This window comes from Cetorhinus maximus, chromosome 13, assembly GCF_964194155.1.
Source record: "Cetorhinus maximus chromosome 13, sCetMax3.hap1.1, whole genome shotgun sequence".
Lineage (NCBI taxonomy): Eukaryota > Metazoa > Chordata > Chondrichthyes > Lamniformes > Cetorhinidae > Cetorhinus > Cetorhinus maximus.
The window spans coordinates 102,574,468-102,597,256 of NC_135891.1; the positions used below are offsets into that span (position 1 = coordinate 102,574,468).

General features: G+C 42.7%; 1 protein-coding gene across 1 annotated transcript in view; it reads right to left on the reverse strand.

The window, feature by feature from the left end:
• LOC144688894 (major facilitator superfamily domain-containing protein 12-like) overlaps positions 1-22,789 on the reverse strand; it is a 62,320-nt gene that overhangs the window by 21,698 nt on the left and 17,833 nt on the right. The window contains exons 2-4 of the mRNA XM_078555914.1: positions 9,756-9,966; positions 8,553-8,685; positions 1,412-1,606 (exon numbers count right to left, since the gene is read on the reverse strand). Of these exons, the coding sequence (XP_078412040.1) occupies positions 1,412-1,606; positions 8,553-8,685; positions 9,756-9,966 (539 nt within the window). The remainder of the gene's footprint in view (positions 1-1,411; positions 1,607-8,552; positions 8,686-9,755; positions 9,967-22,789) is intronic.

The window sequence follows — 22,789 nt, forward strand, 5'->3', positions numbered from 1 at the left end:
AATGGGTGCTCAAACATTTCAAATTTTCAAGATACAGATCAAAAGGTTTATATTGGAAAAGAGTAGCAAAGGACATGGAGCTAAAGTCGGTAAATGAAGGCGATGTATGGTTCTGTGCAAAGCATCAAGCTGTTTAGTGGTACCAGAGGGGGAGGTAACGTGGAGAAGTAGTTGTTTTGGGAGCATGCTAGGGAGCGAGCACTAGAAAAGAAAAAGGTCTGAATCCCTTCGACTCTCCTCAGTTTCCAGATCAAGCAACAGGACCCTCCACCAAATGCAAGAAGCCAATGCAGCTCTTCAAACAAATGACTCACCATTCAAATTTTCCTCACCTCCCTGTGGCTCCCAGAAGGAGAACCTGAACTTCACTCAGTACACTCAAAACGAGATGCATTTTATCAGAAACTCAAATGAACTGGAGAGAAATGTCCCTCCTCTACAGATTTCTGGGAGTTAGACAGTTTTGGTTCACACTTTGGGAATATGATACACATTCAGTGTTAAACTCCAGTTTCTAACAAACTTTCTGTACCTGCTGCTTAATAACGTTTATGCATTGAGTCCATTGTTCACCACATTTAAATATGGAGATGAATTATTTTGCCCAATCAACTTGATTTGGTAACAGGGCCTTTAAATTTTACTTTTGCTAGAAGGCTATTTTTTTTAAAAATTGAATTCTAAAATCTTCCTGAATTAGTCCAATTTACACTCCCGAAGGTGCCAAAATTTCAAACTTCTAAATGATCAGATTCTTCTCTAGACAGCTTTTCATTGCCCTAGAATTGGGAAAATACAAAATTCCTACTGAAACATTGAACCAGAGCTTAATAACCATCCTGCATGACCTACAATTAGCAAAAGGCACAGAACCATGGATGTTAATAGCACGAAGGAGACCATGGAACAACTTGCCCTCTCCCCAATACAGCCAAACCCTTCTTCCTCTTCCAATATTTATCCAATTGTCTCTTAACAAAGAGGTTGCTTCCAGATGGCGAGTTTGAAGCAGGTAGCATTGACATCTTACAAAGGATACACGATGCATACATGAGGGAGAAGGAAGGTGCTAGAGGATCAAAAAGGAGGGGAGAGGTAAACAGAATGGAAAATGGCTATACAGTTGGGAGGCTATACAACTGACAGTTGGGTTAAATGATCTGTTTGTGCTGTAGATTCTACATATGAAGTATTCATCAGCAGTAAAGCTTTTTGGAACATCCTGTGGTTCTGAAAAGCACTATATAAATGCAGGGTTTTTTGGTAATTCTAGCAGTTGCTCTTAGAATCAGTGTTTTCAACCCTTCGCCAATCCAAGCAGCATCTATTAACCCTAATTTCCTGCCTATTGACCAACGTTCCCCCTCTCACCTTTAAGGGAAAGAGGGTCCGCAATGTCACACAAACTTACATGATAAAAAGACAGTTCCTTCAGCCAATGTTTCCACTGCAGCAATGGCCGACTGGGGTCTTTCTTGGAATTATTGATGATCGGTGTCTGTTCAGTGACAACGTGTTCCTCTTCATTTCTTAGATTCTCCCGTGTTCCAATGTGGAACATCAATGAAGAGACAAATCCAATTCCAATAACAATTAGAGCCAAGGTCTGCAAGCAAATATTAAAAGATTTAAATAGGCATCAGAAAGAATCCCTTGGCCAAAATCACCTCACGTACTGTGCATTAAAAGGTTCAAATGGAACATAAAACTATAATCCATAGAAAGAGAAGGATTAAATATAGTTAAAAGATGTTGGTTAAATCCACTATTTAAAAAAAAAATCAGATAAAATTGATATCTAAAATTGTGGTAAAGTGAGGTACCCTGTCTCTTTAAGAGAATGCCAATGTATTGATCATGTGACAGTGCTGATGAGTCACTGTGCAGCATGGACAACTGGGAATTGTAAGTCTAGTCCAGATGGTTTCTGGTTGAAGGTGTGTAGGTGCTCTGCCTAATGTCTCAATAAACCACCACTGTTTATTCTTACATGAGTCTCTCCCAGTTATTGATTGCAAGCAGCAATTAATGAGAATTATAGGAAGGCGTTCAACTAGCCAACAAACTCATTTACCCAAAACACAAAAAATCCTCTTGATCAGTTTGTTCCCAGGCTCCACTAATCTCTATTTAAATGGAAGAAGATGATATGTAGCAATCCTTCTTTCATTTATAAATGGAGGAGGATGGAGGCTGCCTTTTGGGGTAGTGTGTGTGAATAAAATAATTTAAAAACTCAATTAGAAATTTAACATTGAAGAGTTTTCACTTTGTAGAATCCAAAAACATTTAAAATGTCATAGGCTTTTTTTTTCCCCCCGCATGTTTATTTTATTAAGCATTGGGGCTTAGGAGAGGTCGTAGAGCTCAATGTGGAGGGAAAGCTATATAATAAAAAGTGTGGTTAATGGCTACTTTTGTGCCACTTGAACTCCCTGTCAGCATATAAAAACAAAAAGCTAAAAGCTACTGCGGATGCTGGAAATCCAAAACAAAAACAGAATTATCTGGAAAAACTCAGCAGGTCTGGCAGCATTGGTGGAGAAGAAAACAGTTGACATTTCAAGTCCTCATGACCCTTTGGCAGAACTGAAGAAGGGTCATGAGGACTCGAAACGTCAACTGTTTTCTTCTCCACCGATGCTGCCAGACCTGCTGAGTTTTTCCAGGTAATTCTGTTCTTGTTTTGTCCCTGTCAGCATAGTTGTGCAATTCCACTCAGCCCAACTCCACTGATGGGGTCCTGAACATTCGTCATTACTACACAGTGTGGGAAGTGAGTGGGCAATGTTCATGGAACTGATGAGGGCTTTAAAAAGAAAAGGTTCCATATTTTGGGAATGAGAAGTAGCAGCTTCTGAGACTATGACGAATAAACGAGGAAGAAAGCGTTTAACAATTCTTAGAAAAAAAACAAACTGTAAACTTGCGAAACTTGAGTCTAATCCTCTCTGAATCACAGCACATCAAGGTACTGGTTCATTCCTTCTTACTATTCAGAGCAACAGTGACCAGAAAATTCACTTCCCTGCAGAGACTTGGGGACAGTCCGTCAGAGGCTTGCCTTTCATCTCTAGCAATAAGTTTATATCTGCTGGTTACATGTTAATTGAGTTTGGCAGTCTCAGCACAGATTGTAGTGATGCCAGGCCACTGTGCAGAACTTCCTGATACAGCACTAATTGGAAGTCACAGAAAAGCCACAAGGCCACTGGTGTGGAGAATAGAAAATACCACACTGATGCAATCGTTCTTCTGAAGTTTGAGTTGAGATATGCTGTTGTCGCAGAGAAATAGTGCCAACTTTGCCTTACGTAGTGTCTGGCCTGGGACAGTTCATTACTAGAACGGAAGTATTCTTCATTTTCAGATGACTGCTGGCCTCATACCCTGGGCACCAATAAATCTCAAACAAAAACTCATTCTAGTGCTTGGGTTAGATATCACTAACCTACTGCACTTCCTGCATAAGCCCGAGAAACATCGTGAGGCAAGCGAGACGGCCCTTGACATCAAGGCAGTATTTGACCGAGTGTGGCATCAAGGAGTCGGAGCAGAATTGAAGTCAATGGGAATCAGGGAAAAACCTCTCCACTGGTTTGAGTCAAACCCAGCACAAAGGAAGATTGGCTGCGGTTGTTGAAATTCCAGGACATCATGACAGGAGATCCTCAGGGTACCCAACTATTTTCAGCTGCTTAACCAATGACCTTCCCTCCATAAATTCAGAAGTGAGGATGTTCACTGATGATTGCACAATGTTTAGTATCATTATAATTCCTCAGATACTGATGGAATCCATTCCCATATGCACTAAGACCTGGACAATATTCAGGCTTGGGCTGATATGTGGCAAGTAGCATTCACACCGCACAAGTGCCAGGCAACGACCATCTCAAACAAGAGAGAACCTAACCATTAACCCTTGACTTTCAGCGGCATTACCATCTATCAACATACTAGGGGTTACCACTGACTAGAAGCTGAACTGGACCAGCCATACAAAACACTGGCTACAAGAGGTCAGAGGCTAGGAATTCTGCGATTTGTAACTCACCTTCCGACTCCCCAAAGCCCATCCACCATCTACAAAGGTGAAACTCAGGAGTGTGATAGAACATTCTCCATTTGTCCAGATGAGAACAGCTCCAACAACATTCAAGAAGCTCAACACCCCATCCCCCACTGAAGCATTCATCCTCTCCACCAACAGTGTATACCATTAGTAAGATGGACCATAGCAACCCACCAAGGCTCCTTCAACAGCTCCTTCCAAACCCGTCCTTCTTTGTGGTAAAGGTCACGAGGGCAGCAGAAACATTGGAAGACCACCAACTGCAGGTTTTCCTCCAAGTCACACACCATCCAGACTTGGAACTCTAATCTCTGTTCCTTCACTGTCACTGGGTCAAAAACTGGAACTGCTCCCCAACAGCATGATGGGTGTACCTACATCATATGAAATACAGTCGTTCAAAAAAAAACAGATCACCATCAAAGGCAATCAGAGGGTGGGCAATAAACGATGGCCTTAATAACGCTCATATTTCACAACTGGTCACCAATGATCAAAACTGCATTGGTCAATTCCTCAAATGGCCATGAAACAACCTTTGTAACGTGTTTTTCAGTAAATCGGAATTAGGATGGAGGAACATGGAAACAAGAGAAATAATGACATTGGTCCAATGCTTCAAGGCTCCCCACCACTGGGGCATTTTTCATGGCAGAAAGTGCATAAGAGATTCAAGACTTTTTAAAACTACAATATTAGATAGATTACACATTATACAAACAGTTTCGGTCCTTTGAATCTTGAAAACAGCAAATGTAAATCTAGAACTTCGGAACCATTGAGAAACAGGAATTGCTGAGATTCGGGAAGAGAATAAAAACTAAGCCGGTTTCATTTTGATGGATGAGCCAAAAGGTGAGCTTATAAACTTGCAATACGAAGTAAAATAGCCAGATCAGGAGGTTATAGAACTACAATGCCACCCCAAAGAACTGTAACGACAAAGCAGCTTATAATGCTGCAATATCAGAAGCAACCTGGACAAAATTCTCACCAGAATAATAATTCTGAATTCAAATGGTTCAGTAGTTCAGCACAGTGGTTCCCAAGGTATGGCACACCTTTATACGTTAAAAGAAATTGAGGCACACCTATTCTCTCGCCAACTGAACTGCCCTCTAGCAAAAGCCTTTTCACTCAAGGCTCCTAAAAAAACACATCAAGCCACCATCTAATTCAATTTTATTTTGAGCAGTTTACAATGAAAGCTTCACCAGTTGCAAATCAAAAACAATTTTTAAAATATATTTATATATATATATGTTCATATTCGTGACATAAAAGTTGCCTCTTTTCCTTCATTAAAAGAAATATTGAAATTAAAAGTATATGAATCAGAGAAAAAAAACAAAACAAAGGAAATACTGAGAGGAGTATCTTACCAACAATGTTAGTGTGACACCTGGGCCTGCTTCTGTGAGCAGAGTCGCTTTATCCAGACAGGAGCTGCTGACAGGGCAGGTCTTGCTTCACAGACAGGCACTTCCTCTTTTATTTTTCATTTTATTATTTAGTTATTTTATTATTTATTTATTTTCAAACACAAGCCAAATACCAACTGGCACAGGTAGATTGTGGGAAACGGGTAAAGAGCACTGTTCTTGCGTGATCTGAAACAGATAGATATTGTTGTCCGGCATGTGTCCAGAGGAAGTTCTGCAAGTTTCTATATCAGTGCACGATCGACCCCGAGCTCTGCAAATTCCCCTTGCTCTTTTAATGATAATTTCTTTGACAATTCAAAAGAAAGTGAACTAAACGGATCACGTACCTAAAGTTTTCCGCGCTCGTGGAGGGGAAATATCTTACAACGCTACAAGAGAAGTTCAGATGCCATTTGGAGATGAGGTTGAGTGCGGTTTTGCCATCAGGGTGCACTGATGCCAGCTAGAACATCTCAATCGACCCACTTGCCACTTCTTCTTGCCAAACAGCCAGTTTTACCCTGAAGCCTTGTAAGTTTATCTGTGGCAGTCAATGGTCTCGTTTTCCTCCTGCATTTTAACATTCAGCTCATTCAGATGGCCGGGTATTTCTGAAAGCTATGCAGGCTTAGCACACCAAGGATCGTCACGCAATAGAAATCTTTCCACGGCAATTCATGCAGAGCTTAAAACTCTTTCAGCGCGTTACAGGACTCACACGGGAAAGGGCCTTTCCCTGATACAGCCACCACACCTCTGCAGCCTGAGTAAACCCTGGTTCTCAGCCCTCATCACTTCACACAAAATAACAAACAAGCGCAAAAGGATTTTACATAATCCGCAATTTTCACCGTTTGGCCCAATACTGCAGTTAACTCACACAGCATCATTTTGGCAACAAGGGTTTCACTGTACAGGATACAGTGGCTGACCTGGATGTTAGGATTTTGCTCTTTTACCTTACACACTAATCCTTTGGACTTTTCCAGTCATGAAGTCTGCTCTGTCAGTGCAGATGCTATTGCATTCGGTCCAGTTAAGATACCGTTACAACTGCTTATCTGGAGGAAAACAAAAATGTATTTCCTGGTCGCATGACTGGGCAATTCTTTGCAAAAGAAAAAATTCTTTGAAAGGATCCCTGTCAATATACTTGACATCGGTTAAGAGCTGGCAGAGTCCGCTAATGTCTGTGGAGTCCATCAATCTGCAGGGCAATTTTTCCACTCATTTCTAAACTCTCTTGAAGCATCTGCTCAGTATCAACTGACACTTTGTCGATATGCTGTTTGATTGTAATGGCAGAAATAGGAACTTTGTCGATTTCCTTGGTGGCATCAACTCCCAACATTACTCTCGATACTTCTGCATGCCGGCAGAATTCGGGTTTTGGTAATGGTGTGCAACTTCTTTGATTTCTTTACGGGTTCAGCCACCAGGTAAGTTCACCTGCATGTTACCTGAAACCTGAACACGCTCCATCATATATTGATTTTGCTTTACATTTTGTTCAGGGGCTTGAAGTACTGTATATCCTTGCTGGAGACCAAACAATGCATTGTATTCAAATTGCGCTTCAACTTATGCGGTACCATTGCAGTGTGAGAGCTTCTCCCTGCTAATTAGGCATTCTGGGGTAGAACGAGAGGCATCACCAATCCATGAAAATCCAAAGGCCAAGTAGCTGTCGCTGTTCTGTCTGTGTCATTTATTTTCTCCAGAGGTTCTGTTGTTTTGGCTACATTGGGCTATGAGCAGGGTTCTTCATGTCTCTTCAAGAACTTATCCACGGAAAACTGTGGTCAAACACATCACACTACGTAATAAATGCCCTCAAGCATCAACGTACAAGCACAACTTCAGCTCTTCGGCCGTGTCAAGTAGAACACAACTTCTCCAAAGGCAAACCTTGCCCCAGCGCCAATCAGCACAGAGTTCCCAACCTTCCGTTACCTTCTTGGATCTTTGGGACTTCTTTTGAGGTCTCTTCGACTACAAGGGTTTCTCACAAGCCCATCTCACTTAAGGTTTGTTCCCTGCAGCCCTTTCTCTAATTGGAGTCTTTTCTTACCCAGTCTTCTTCCCTTGCTTGGAACTTCATTTTTGGGCTTCTCCTGGACCTCTCCCTTGCTTGTCTCTAGACTTTGCTCTTTACACAGGCATGGGGCCTTCATCTTCAGCTCAGAGGACAGCGTCTCCAAATCCCGGTGAACCTCGGGGCCCCTGCACGTGCATCAGCCAGGACCAGGCCGTGTGTGGCCTAAACACCCCAGCGGTTACAAAAACAGGAGCTGACCCTTCCAAATTTTCCACATGGGGTTTTACCAGAAGGCAAATCACAGTTTGTGGAAACATATTCCAGTGTAATTCTTGTGTTCAGGTTTCTGTAGGACATCACAGATCCCCATTTCTGTAACCTCCTCAAGCCCTACTACCCTTAGAACTCTGCATCCCTCTTATTCTGCCCTCGCACATCCCCAGTTTCCTTCAGCAGTCTTCCCCATCCCCCACCACTGGTGGCCATGCCTTCAGCTGTCTAGGTCTCAACTTTTGGCACTCCGGTCTTAAACGTTGCCTCCCTCAAGGTGCTCCTTAAACCCCAACAGAAAAGCAAAACACCACCAATGCTAGAAATCGGAAATAAAAACAGAAAATAGCGGAAATGCTCAGCAGGTCAGACACCGTCTGCGAAGAGAAACAAGAGTTAACGTTTTAGGTCATGCTCAGCATCGTCACAAGCTGAAACATTAGCATCTGTGGGGAGAAAGTGTTATCTGACCCACTGAGTAATTCCAGCTCCTGAAAACCTGTCTGAACTTCTGATCACCTGTTCTAACTTCTCATGTGACTGTGTCAGAAGCACCTCGGGATGTTTTTAATGCAGCACCTTTTACATAGTAAATGAAAGTTGTGGTTCTTGAGTCAAGGTGCTTGGAAGAGAAGGTGAAAAACTTGAGTGAAATGTGTTTGGGTGGAGAGGGTGAAGAGAGAAACAGAGGCAATAGAAGGTCAAGAGTTAGACATAAAGGAAAGGAGTTTAGCTGGTTACTTACCCTGAACAGGGGGACATCCTGTTTGCCTAGGTGGCTATCAGCGTCAGGATCTGCCGACTGTTCAGCCTGAAAGTGAAACAGCAGCCATGCAATCCCATAAATTGTAATGTTAGCTACAACGGTAAAAGCATTCCTGTGGAAATAAACAAACACCATTCCGACAGATTAGACTTCCACAGAATCAAGATTCAAAACTTGTCATCCTGAAAATATTATAATGACACATCCCTCCCGGTCATTGGAGGAGGAGTGTTTCTACAACAGAGCAGTGAACTGTGAGCAGTGTTCACAAGAAACCACTCCAAAAATGGCGGGAGAGCGGGGGCGGGAGAGCAGGGGTCTTGCTGCACAGATGAACGGGGGGAGGAGGCTTGTGGAGAGCATAAACTCCAGCGAGGAGCAATTGAACAGAATTGTCTGTCTCGCTCCTGTACACCCCAATTCTACATTAAGTGGTTTGCCAGTGGGAAACAGTAGATCAGACTCAATTTGCAATCAGACCCAGTCATTTTCACATTTCTAAATTAGCAGTTTACAATCATACCTATAGTCTGTTAATGGTTATTAGTGCTAATTACTTAAGATATTCCGACGAAGGGCACTGTATTAATTAAGTACTTAGGAGCACTTATAAAGAGAGACTGCTGGGCTACTGGAGAGCAGGCAAAAGACAGACTTGTGTAATGTTGTATTGTGTAAATAATCCAATTATCAAGGAAAAGAATTGGCAACTAGTTTAATTCTTCACCATCTGGCTTGGGATCCAGTTAATACTGTCAACAATTCAAGCATTCCCATTCAGAATATTCTCCTCATAACTCTAATGTTCTCCCCAAGCTCCAATGCACAGCAGTAATGGGAAAGCTGTTTCGAGGAATCAGCACCCATCATGGAACAACGTTTCCTAGAGCTGGGATAAAACAAGTTTGCAAGCCTATCTTATGGAATCTTGCACAAGGACATGTGGGCCTCCCCTGCTTGGAATCTGGTATTTCCTCAACTACCAAAGAAAACGCCCAAAAGCTACTTCCTCATCTCACTTCCACAGCGACTGCCTGGTAAAATTAAATAGCTCACTCAGTAACATTCACGTCCAGCGGAATTGGGCTACCAGCAAATGTTAACCTTTAGCTTCTGTTCAGGTGGGATTCTATCGCGGATGCAGGTAGTGCAAAGCGCAAGGTTTTTTTTTTTCTGTTTTACCTAAAAGCGGTGAGCTCAACCCTCTCGTGATCGTTGGCGGCAAGCTCTGGTATCAAGGACAGGTGGGAGATCTGAGTCGCAGCCCACCCAAACTGGAATATAACAATGAACGGAACAAAGTAAATGAGCTCAGCCCACTGTGGAATGTCTTCACTGCTGCCAACTGGAGGGTTGAAAATGAAGGGAAAAGATAGAAGGACACTGATGCTTCCTGTTAAGATAAGAGAGGAAGTTAAACAATTACAATGCAACAATTCAAACACAAGGTTTAGCTGAAAATATAAACAGGATCTTGAACTTCATTTTACTTAAGTTAAAAAATACAGTATTGGAAGACCCTTAAAATATGCATCATGTTCTGCTGTCTGCAGTGTTGGAAAGTGAATCATATTCAAATCTACTTTTTGGGCAGGTATTTGTGCTTGCTTCCAGTTATTGCTCATTGGAGGCCAGGACTGACATGGTTGTGGAACTCGTTACCACAGAAAGTAGTTGAGACCAAAACATTGTATGTTTTCAGGGAGTTAGATATAGCTCTTGGGGTGAAAGGGATCAAAGGGTATGGGGAGAAAGCGGGAGCAGGCTATTGAGTTGGATGATCAGCCATGATCATAACGAATGGCGGAGCAGGCTCGAAGGGCCGAATGGCCAACTCCTGCTCCTAGTTTCTATGGTTCAAACTGATCCTGATGTCTCTATAAATGCCTGTTTATTTCTGACAGAAAAGCAAGGGGGCAAAAGAAGGGAGACCAGAAAAGGATAATCAGGAGAGGGAACCTTACTAACTGGTTTCAATTCCAAGGAGCTGTAGCTGGGCTGGAGCAAATACATCCCAGACTAGGGGCTAACTATCTTTTTAAATGGTTCCTTTTGGAGTGGATGAGGAATCTAAAGAATAAGTGGTACTCATTACTAAAATAAATTTTCATCAACACCTGTCATATCCTAATGACAATGCTACACAAGCTGATTAAGTGAGTCAGCATTTCACTGCCTAGCAACCCAACTCATAAGACACAATCCAAAATATTTGCCTGACAACCTTCAAAGAGGAGCTATTCCCTCAAGCACAGTTTAGCCTTCCTGGGGAGATGGTGAACATATATTTTCGGTTTAAGTTGGTTTATAGTTGCTGGACAATCTGCTTGAATGCATTCCACACAGAAGGAGAATCCTTGAAAAAAAGGTCCTACCACAATTTTCTTGGTTTAAAAAAAAGCATAAACTGACATCAGCAACCTCAGCTAATCTGCAATGATGTCCCCTGCAGCAACCTAGAGCCGCAGTAATTGATATGATCAAAGTACGTGCATGAACATTTCCTTTAAGTCACACACCACCCTGACTTGGGCATGTGTCACCATTTCTTCATGCTTGGTGGATCAAAGTACCATTGTGGTAATGCCACAGGAGCTCTACCAGTTCAAGGGGGCCCATCACCATCTCAAGAGTCAAATACAGGTAGGCAATAAATGTGCCATTTCAATATTGCACAGAACTTTAGGACAAATTTTGTTTTATAAAAGTCAAAGAGAACAGCAAATCGAGACACATCATGTCCAAGGCTTACAACACACAAGAGACAAAGGCACTAAAATGGGTTGAATTTTGCCAAGGAGGCAAACAGCAGAGATGAAAAATACAATAACTTTGGCATAAGGGTGTATCAGATCTCAGTCATCTGAAGTGATGTGATCATCAGGATTGGAAGAATCCCTCCAATTAGCCCCATCACGCTTGTGCCAGCTCTCTGCTGAATCAATCTAAAACCAGTCCCATTGCCTGAATCTCCCCCCATAGTTTGTAATGCTCCTCACTTCAAATATTTATCCAACTCTTTTAAAAGAAGCAATGGTCTAGGCCTCGAACTGTTCCCTACAATAAAGCAGTCCATGCTCTGATATCATGAGCAGGAATTATTTATTTGAATCCCTTTATCTCAGGTTTTCCACAAAAATGTCTGTTAAATAAATACCACTATTGTTGAAAAAGAGAGACGTGGAGCTTTTTAATCTTGCACTCATCAGAACACTTCGCAAGACTACCAATATCAGAGAAAACAGTACAGCATAAATTGTTGTTTTCTCCTTGTATTGGTTTTATTGCCAAGTGTCCTGATGAGTGCAAGACAAAAAGCTTCGACATCTTTTTCAGCAATACTCCATTTCTGTACTACCCGATATCACTATTTCCTTCCCAAAATGGATTAACTAACAATTTTCTAGAATAAACTTTGTACCCAAAACCCATTTGTCCATTCCTCTCTTCAATGCTTAGGCCATATTGTATTCCTATAATTTAGATCATAATACAGTAAATACAGAAAATTTAAGCATTTCTTTTGAAGAACTGACTGATTTTAACACTTGAGATATATACACACACACAGTTAAGGTCGCAAGAGTTGTGCATTAGTCTCCATTTCATGCATTGGAGACATGTAATACATGTCCTTCTAAACTAAAACATGCACTGGGAATGTGGTTGGGAATACAACTTAGTTGAGAGATGTGTGCACATACAAACATGTGTTCGAGTGGGGAAAAAAGGAACTTGCATTTATATAGCTTTTTTTTATAACCTCAAGATGTCTCAATGTCCTTTGCAGCCACTTTTGAAATGTAGTCACTATTGTAAAATAGGGAAAGAGGAAAAATGAGTAAAATTCCATAGTATATTCCAATTCATTGCAAGGGAGGAGACCCTTTGAGATGCCATATGTACAATGGCATTACCCAATAGAAATTATCAACTGCTTTAGCCATATGCACTTATTTTAGTGGAACATTCCTCACATGCCATGCAGGTAAATAATATGCTTCATGTGTACACTTGCTCAACAAGCATCTACCAAGTTGCACCAAGTTTGAAATTCTGGTATGAATTCATTAAACACATCACATCTTACCACACCAATTGTGGGCAGCAATTTGGCTTCGTCAAGGCATTGCTGGTAATGTTAACTTGCACAAGACGTGCCAGACCCATGGCCCAGCTCTCCAGAGTGCCATTGGCTGCTGCTCGTCCTTTGCCATGAGATGTCCTATTGGCGTTTCTTGCTAACCAGGGACTGTTATTCAGAGGGAAGCTGTGGTCAGATTGACCTAGATTCCTGGTGTTTCCATCGTGCTGTAAAGTCCAGCATTTTCGCCCATATTACTTTGGTTTCAAACAGATAACTAAAAAGCAATAACCAAGGAAGCAAAGTACGCACAAGAATCAAAACTTCCAACACTTTTCGCTGTACCATTTTACTAATAAGCATAAAGGTGATAAAGTAAACATACATATGCCCTGTGGATGAATATCCAAATATTCACTTGCCTAGTTTCATTCTTACCTATTCAACTGTAGCCAGAGTATCACTTGCAATGGCTTCTCTTCCTGCTCCGTGACCTCTGGTGTCCCCCAAGGATCTATCCTTGGCCCCTCCCATTTCTCACCTACAAGCTGCCCCTTAGCAACATCATCCAAAAGCACAGCGTTAGTTTTCACATGTACACTGACAACACCCACTACCTCAACTCCTCCACTGTCTCCAAATTGTCTGACATCCAGTGCTGGATGAGCAGAAATTTCCTCCAATTAAATATTGGGAAGACTGAAGCCATAGTCTTGGTCTTTGCCACACACTGTTCCCTCGCCACTGACCCAATCCCTAGCAAATGAGGCTGAACCAAGCAGTTCACCACCTTGGGTGACATATCTGACCCCGAGACAGGCTTCCAACCACATACCTGCACCATTACAAGGACTGTTTCTATTAACATTGCCTGATTCAGCCCCTATCTTGCTCATCTGCTGCCAAAACCCTCATGTGCCCCCTGGTTACCTCTACGCTTAACTACCCTAACACACTCCTGGCCGGGACCTCATGTTCTACCCTCCACAAACTTGACATCATCTAAAACTCTGCTACCCATGTCCCAACTTGCACCAAATCTCCATTCACCCAACCCAATGCTCATTGGCTTCCTGTTAAGTAACTAACATCCTGGGGGTTACCATTGACCAGAAACTGAACTGGACTAGCCATATAAATACTATGGTTACAAGACCAGGTCAGAGGCTATGAATCCTGCAGCAAGTAACTCACCTCCTGATTCCCCAAAGCCTGTTCCATCATCTACAAGATGCAAGTCAGGAGTGCGTGATGGAATACTCTCTGCTTGCCTGGATGACTGCAGTTTCAACAAGGCGTTTGACACCATCCAGGACAAATCCATCCAGCTTGATTCTTTGTGGTTGGGGTGCCATTCACTCCACCATCAACACAGTAGCAGCAGGGTGTACCATCTACAAGATGCACTACAGGAACTCACCAAGCCTCCTCAGACAGCACCTTGCAAACCCACATCCACTACCATCTAGAAGGACAAGGGCAGCAGATAGATGGGAACACCACCACCTGGAAGCTCCCCTCCAAGCCACTCACTGTCCTGGCTTGGAAATATATCACCGTTCCTTCACTGTTGCTGTGCCGAAGTCCTGGAACTCCCTCCCGAACAGCACTGTGGGCGTGTCTATGCCACATGGACTGCAGCGGTTCAAGGCAGCAGCTCACCACCACCTTCTCAAAGGCAATTAGGGATGGGCAATAAATGCTGGCCCAGCCAGCAAAACCCACATCCCATGATGATTTTTAAAAAAAACTTCAAGGTTTTAAGATTGTCGAAATTTCTCATCCTCATTTTCAAATCCCTCCTTGGCCTTGCCCCTCCCTATCTCCTACCATTCTACAACCCTCCAAGATATCTGCACTCATCTAATTAAGATTGCTTGAGCATTCTGGATTTTGTTTGCACCCCCCCACCCCCCCGCCCCCCCCACCACACCCGTGGTGGCTATGCTTCAGCTGCCTGGGCCCCCGAGCTCTAAATTCTCTCCCTAAAACTCGACCTCCAGCTCAACTTTCTCCTCTACAAAGCTCCTTTGAACCTACATCTTCAACAAAAAAAACTCTTGATATGTGGCTCAGTGTTATATCTTGTTTTATAAATGCCCCTGTCATTTTATAATGTTAAAAACACTACAAGTTGTTGCTGCCTTAGTCAGATAAACAATGTGCATACCATGGAAATCCAGGCAAGGTTTCTTTTGAAACAAATAGGAATCTTTTATTGTTCTGATGCTCCCAGATCTCTAATCAGAGCAGCAGGGCCCAGTTACTACAGAAATTGGCCAGCATCCAGACAATTTGATGTGAAGTGAAATGAAGTGAAGGGGAGAAAGAGACAATACAGTGCCTGGTTAATACAGCACCACCCAATATGCAACAACTGCTTTCTGTAATTAAATCATCAATTCCAACTGACACAAGTTACTCCACAGTCAGCTCAGAGGTTTTTTTTGGGCCTCAAATTCTGCAGATTTACTGCTTTCCTCCTCATGGTTAAACAAAAAATTCAGCTAATAAAAGAACAAATGGTCACTGGGAGATACAAATCCATCCCACAATTTCAGCAGCGGTTGAAGGTCTGGTTTTCCCTTCGATATATCTTGGCAAGTTGTAAGGTAAGAACCATTTTTTGGTGAAAGCACCATGTGACTGGCAATGCGCGCTCTAAATTTATAGTCACTCAGCTGATGCTCAGCGAGTGAACACAGAATGTGGGGTACCAAGTTATACAGACCAGTATAGGCTCCCATCCTGGAGACTAAGTTGACTAATCTCAGATAGCACAATAATTGTAGAAACAACAGCATTTATATAGGACACAGCAGAAAACACAGTCAAGATATTTTTTGGAGGAGGTTTTTTTTAAAGGCAGGGTGAGGGGCAGCAATACAGAAAAGGTTTGGGAATTGCACAAAGTAGGTCTGAGAATGAAGGAGCAGGATAGGAATATGTAGGAGTTAAAACAAAGAATGTGGGCTAAAATCAAGCCAGGAGGTGGTTACAGAGGCCGGGCAGGCCTAATGGAGGTGGTTACAGAGGCCGGGCAGGCCTAATGGAGGAACTTTTAGGCTAGTTTCAATTTTGTGCATTGTTAGAAGGGACAGCCAGTGGAAGTCAGATGCTACAAGTGATGCAAGACTGACAGCACAACAGAATATGAAGTAAAAAAACAATTGGAAAATGCAACCCTCCAAAGCCCTCTAAAACAGGAAGTTACTGCAGCCATGGTCAGAGGAAGCAGAGCACGGAACAGTAAAACAACCCCCCCACCCCCCGCCCTGCTTAAACCAGCTTATATTTCACCCCTTTCCTATTTTTACTTAGTTCTGTTGAAGGGTCATGAGGACTCGAAACGTCAACTGTGCTCTTCTCCGCCGATGCTGCCAGACCTGCTGAGTTTTTCCAGGTATTTCTGTTTTTGTTTTGGGTTTCCAGCATCCGCAGTTCTTTGCTTTTATAACAGTAAAACAACTGCTGGAAATTAAGAGCTATACGTTCTGACCAGTGGCTCAGTGAAGTGCACCTCTTTCAAAAAAAAATACACTGACCTCTACATACTTCCCCTGCCAATGACTGTGTAGGGCAGCGGCACAGCAAGTTGAAAAACAGCCAGACACACCTTCAATGTCATTTGTATACGCTCTTTGAACTAGTGGCTGTTATGAAAACCATACCATACTATGAAATAGGGCAGTTTCTATAGCATCAGTATCCTGAGATAATACTGAAATTGTGAGTACGACTGTAAGAATAACAGCTGCCCTCCTATTTAATGCAAGGTCTCGTGATAAGGAAGCATTTGTTATTAAAGATTCTCAGCATGAGGGGCACTAATTATGGGTATTAATAAGTTTACATCATCAATAAAACAAACCTCCGAAAGTACACGTCACGATGCATTCCCCTTTTTCTGTCTGGTTTACAAAACATCTTTTAAAAAGGAAGGAAGACCTATCTAATCATGTTAAGAAGTTTGACTGTTAAGGACTGACAACACAAACACTGGTGTTAATCCTCCAAAATTAGATTAAGACTGGGGTTCTCAACGAGGATGAGGAGACCACAGTCCCTCCCTGGGAGCGACCTGAGCATCTGCCACAGCTGTGCAGCTTTTCCCGAACACCAGTCAAGCCATGGGTTGGCTCCACTCTTATTGACTGCCTACTAGAGTCTCTCCCAGTCAGAACTATACCACTCATGTGACCTACCTCAGCAATCCATACACAAAGTTCAACATTACTTATAACATTGTCACCGGTTTAACACTAAAGCTCCAACAATACAATGTGGTTTTACGATTGTGGGGTTTGATTTATAACCACCTTTTCCCGATGCTCCCCCGTTGCCACCATGTTTCTGGATGGCAAAAGGCAGCCAGTTTGAATTAATGTGCGAGAGGATGAAAGCTTTCAATGCAGCGGGTGCTCCGGGCGTGAGAATACTGCAATTAATGCAGTACTGTTTCTTTTGGTAGTTTTGGGTCCATTGTAGTATAACCTACTCACCCGAACCGGATGTTCAACAATGTACCAAGCCAGATGGACACCAACCACAACATGCACATTTGTCAAAGATATCTCCATTATCTTGACAGAACTGTTACTTAATATACTTTGTTTTACTTAGCACCAGAAACAAGTATCTTTCAATGCATAGCTAATTTAAAAAACAGAAACATACTTGTGTGAATGAGAGGGATAGGGGCCCCTAGAATTTTTTAATAACATGGGGCAGGGAGGGGCAAAAACATCTCAGAAGCAAAAAGATAGAGAACCCCTGGATTAGCAGAAACTTCAAGATTACACCGAGAGGCACATTATTTTTGCTAGGTAATTATTGCCAAATGTTGGAGGTTCAAGAATAGAAAGAACTAAAGGGAGTTCCAGATGTCCAAGCTTTGATCAGCTGCCAAGAAAGTCCAAATGAACCCAAAGAATAAGGAAGGCTCAATTTTAAGGCGGCATTCCATCCATGTTCAGTTGGAATGTCCCATGGAAACAGATCTGCCCAGTAATGAACGCTAAACATCAAACAGGTCCTGGCAACACCACAATTTTAAAAAGGTTTTACTCTCCTTCCATGATCCCTCTTAGCATCCCTCCCGCCCTGCACCACCCCCCACCACCACCCCGCCCCGGCCCTCCCTTCTTCACCAATCTCGACCCTCCTCCAGCCCTAAAGTCCTCCTCCTGCATTGCCCCAATTCTAGCCCACTGCGCATCTCCAATTTCCTTTGCTTCACCAATGGCAGCCATGCCTTGTCTTGTCTTGACCCCAAACCTCTCTGCCTCCACCTCCCACGACCTACCTCTTTGACCAAGGTTTTGGTTACTTTTTAATAATATCTCCTTGCCTAGTTTGATAACATTCCTGTGAAGTGCCTAGAGACATTTTACCATGTCAAAAAGTTGCTGTATAAATACAGACCATTGTTGACAATTCAAGTCTGAGGCAATGAACAGTTTTAAAAAGACAGAAATGTTTGCAAACTAAACCAACGTTAGATCACAGATCCAGCTGCCCACAAATGATCCCACGATGTCCAGTTACATTTCAGCACACCCTGTAGTAGAAAGGGTTACTGTTAAATACATAGTCTGCACCAGTGATGTAAGATCACAGGACAGATTATGCTGGGAGATGATTCTATGTAGAGCCTCGTGCTAAGCCTGTACTGTAGTCCGTATAACATTCAATAAAAAGTAAAGTTTACCGACAACCTTGCCCCTAGCAGCGTCACTATATCCGGACCATAGACAACCCTTCCCAGACCCACAATGATTAATACAGACATCCAAGGTTAGGGAAACCATGTACAGAGAATTCTACTTTCCCCATTCTGAAAAGAACATACCTTGCAGATAATTATTACTTTATTTTCTGTGATAAGTTTTCTTTTGGATGGTTGACATTTTGCCACAGGCAGCCTCTAGAATCTATGACAGCCTCAATATTTGCAAGTGCAGCAGGGGTAGGGAGTTTCTCCAAAGCTGAAATCCTTGAAAATTCCCATTACTCATAATTTATCACACCATTTATAAATAGCCTTTTTTAAAAGGCTTTAATATCATTTTCAGAAAACAACTAACATAGCTACTTGTCGTGCGGAGGTGTTTAATACAGACGCAGCTGGGTACTGTTCTGAAGTCTCAGCTTTGATGTCAATGGTCTGTCATAATAGGAAACGCTTTCCTTAGAAAGGATTAGAAGCACATCTAAAAAAAAGAGACCACGTGGAGTGGTAAAGTGGGTGGGGAGAATAAATGTGCAAACGACAATTAGAGCTGCAAAAGCAACCTTTGTATTTGCATAAACAAAAATACCTGGAAAAACTCAGCAGGTCTGGCAGCATCGGTGGAGAGGAGCACAGTTGATGTTTCAAGTCCCCATGACCCTTCAACAGAACTAAGTAAAAATAGAAAAGGGGTGAAATATAAGCTGATTTAGGTGGGGGGTGGGGGGGGTGGGACAGGTGGAGATGGATAGAGGGCCAGTGATAGGTGGAGATAACCAAAAGATGTCACAGACAAAAGGACAAAGAGGTGTTGAAGGTGGTGATATTTTCTAAAGGAATGTGCTAATTAAGGGTAGAAAGCAGGACGAGCAAGGTACAGATAGCCCTAGTGGGGGTGGGGTGGGGTGAAGGAATCTAAAAAGGCTAAAAGGTAGAGATAAAACAATGAATGGAAATACATTTAAAAATAATGGAAATAGGTGGGAAAAGAAAAATCTATATAAATTATTGGAAAAAACAAAAAGGAGGGGGAAAAAACGGAAAGTGGGTGGGGATGGAGGAGAGAGTTCATGATCTAAAATTGTTGAACTCAATATTCAGTCCAGAAGGCTGTAAAGTGCCTAGTCGGAAGGTGAGGTGCTGTTCCTCCAGTTTGCGTTGAGCTTCACTGGAACATTGCAGCAAGCCAAGGACGGACATGTGGGCATGAGAGCAGGGTGGAGTGTTGAAATGGCAAGCGACAGGGAGGTCTAGGTAATGCTTGCGGACAGACCGAAGGTGTTCTGCAAAACGGTCACCCAGTCTGCGTTTGGTCTCTCCAACGTAGAGGAGACCGCATTGGGAGCAGCGAATGCAGTAGACCAATTTGACACCTATATAAAATGCTCATCTGAATTGGGAAGAAAAGTTCACATCACATCCCCTAACTCCTCAGCTAATGTAAAAACTTTGCCAAGATCCAACATCCCCCCCTCACACATTTCCAATACAAGGACTGGCTGCTTACTGCTTCCAGGATTGTGTCATACTACAGCATGATTCACTTGATATAATTCAGGAACTGCTTGAATGCTATCAGCCCTTGCTTCATGAAAGGAACTTGCAGCAAATGACGACCACACAAGATCTATTTTAACTGCACTGAATAGCCAATACAAGAGTACAAGACCGGGGGGGTGGGGAACCCCCAGCCCGGAGTGCACTTTTTCCAACTGGCCTGCGGGGAGATTTCCAGGAAAAAAAATCCACCCCCAGCCACCTTCACGTTTTGATGCCTGATCCTTCACCACAGTCACAGTCACCAGAGGCTCAGGCTGTGGAGAGAGAGCAAGGCCTGAGATCCAGGAGCAGGAGCTCAGGGCAGGAACTGAAAGCCACCGGAGAGCAAAGCACGAGTAACCTGGACAGCAAACAGTGGGCAGCCAACTCAAGAGCCTTAACTGAAAAGATCGGAGGAGAGATCTCCAGGTCAATCACAACGGAGAAGATCGGAGGAGAGATCTCCAGGTCAATCACAACGGAGAAGATCGGAGGAGAGATCTCCAGGTCAATCACAACTAAGAAGATCTGAGGAGAGATCTCCAGATCAATCACAACGGAGAAGATCGGAGGAGAGATCTCCAGGTCAATCACAACAAGGCTGGTCAGAATGATGTTTGTCATAGGGAACGTGGATAGTGAAGGAGGACATGGACACGCACACGCACACGCAATGGCGAAGGAAAGCAAGCAAAGAAAGTGTGCAGCTCACGACAGATTAAGAACATGGTTCCCCAGCCTTGTATTAGACATTTCCGAAGTTGCTATGTAATTTCCCTACACCCACTGTAGACTGCACGATAACCACATTTGACACAAAGATGACAAATGAGGAATTTTTAAAAAAGATTCACTATATTACTAATTCCTAACTGCCCTCGAGATGTTGAGGTTGAACCACCATAGTCCATGTCAGAGCATTTTTTTTCCTGAAGTGCTTTGACAAAACAATGACTTGCTCGGCCATTATAGAGAGAGGGCAGGCAAGAGTCAACTACACTGCTGTGGATGTGGAGTCACACTTGGGCCAGACCAGCCAAGGATGGCAAATTTCTCCCTGATGAGATAGACATGAGTGAACCAGATAGGTTTTCCACGACAATTCAGTAATTCCATTATTAATAAGACTAATTTATCCCAGATTTGTTAATTCTATTAAATTAAAATTCCCTCAGCTGCCATAGTGGAATTTGAACTGACGTTTTGAGAGCCAGGCCCCTGGATTACTGGCCCACTAATATTGGCACCATGCTACTGCCCCCCAGTGATAATACTTACTTATTAAAACCAGTTACCAAAAAGGTACCATTGTGTTACCAAAGCCTTAGTGGGCCAGAGGTAAACAAAATCAGCTTTACTTCAACAAGGTAACAAGTTGGTAACAAACTGTAGAAACAGAACTGAGAGCTAACCTATGCTTTATATCACTGCAGTACAGCAAATACAAAAGCAGAAAGGGCCAAAAAGAAACAGAAAGAGAAAAAGGACAACGTAACAAAGCTGGTGTATAATCTTTGTCAGGATGCAAGTAGTGCAAGTGTGGGTGCACCTGCAACAGGTGGACTGCAGCAGTTCAAGGTGGTGGCTCGCTACCACCTTCAAGGACAATTAGGGATCAGCAACAATGTTGACTTTGTCTGCGACATCCACATCACAAGAATGAATAAAAAACCTACATTGTATTTTCAACACCTGCAATTTCCTCCTCTTTTTATTTGCATTAGGAATAAATACAATTCCCTTCAGTAAATACCCAATAGTTATATTCTACACTGTTTGCTTTCTGGTTACTCAATTTCTTCCTATCCTGTAGTGTGAACCCCACTACGTCAGGCGCTACTATAGAGAAACTGCACCAGAGCTTCGTCGTCCATGGATTGCCAGAGGTAATCGTCTCAGATAATGGTACAGCATTTACAAGCACCAAGTTTCAACGATTTGTCAACATCAGTGGTATCAACCACGTGAAGACTGCACTTACCATCATCTAAAGGACTGGCGGAAAGGGAAGTACAAACTTTTAAGGTGGGAGTGAAAAAGTTAACAAGTGAATCATTGGAAACTAGACTTGCTCATTTCCTATTTCACGGCAGAACAACCTCCCCCCACCCACTATGACAGGAGCAGCACTGGCAGAATTACTGTTGAGGCAACTTCTTCAAACACGACTAAGCCTAATACTTCCCAATTTGGAGAGGAAGGTGGAGAAAAAAGGTCAAGGAACCAAGAAGTGACTCATGATTTGTATAGTCGTGAGCGACAGTTTACTGTTGGAGAAGCAGCATATGTAAGGAATTTCGGTGGAGGACCGAAGTGATCACCTGGTAAAGTCAGCTCTGTGACCAGACGATTGTCGTACCATATAGAAGTGGAGGGGCGGATCACCCATAAGCATGTGGATCATTTAAGAAAAAAAAAAAGGGTGTTCCAAACGATTCAATTCAAAATGATGTTCCACCTGTAACCATTGCTGAACCTGTGGTTCCTGTTGGAAGTTGCTCAACCAAGGATAGACATGCCCGTTGTCTCTGTCGGAGTGGACAACACTGAACTACCTGTGCCTAATGGAGGCACCCGATGTTAATGCAGTTCCAGAGAACGTGTCCTGTCAAAGAATTGGAAGTTGTGGAGCTGCGACATTCCACACGGATCAGGAAACCACCTGAAAGACTGAACTTGTAATTTCATGACCTGTGTAAATATTGTAATGTCATGAGATAAGTATCCTTGTATATACAAAATATACAGACAAGTTAAGGGGGTGGGAATATAGTAATTATAGCTTTGGGAAATGTAGGACTGTAGCTTTAAGAATAATCCTGTGTTGTAAGATCACATGATCTGTGTAAACCAATGTGTTAG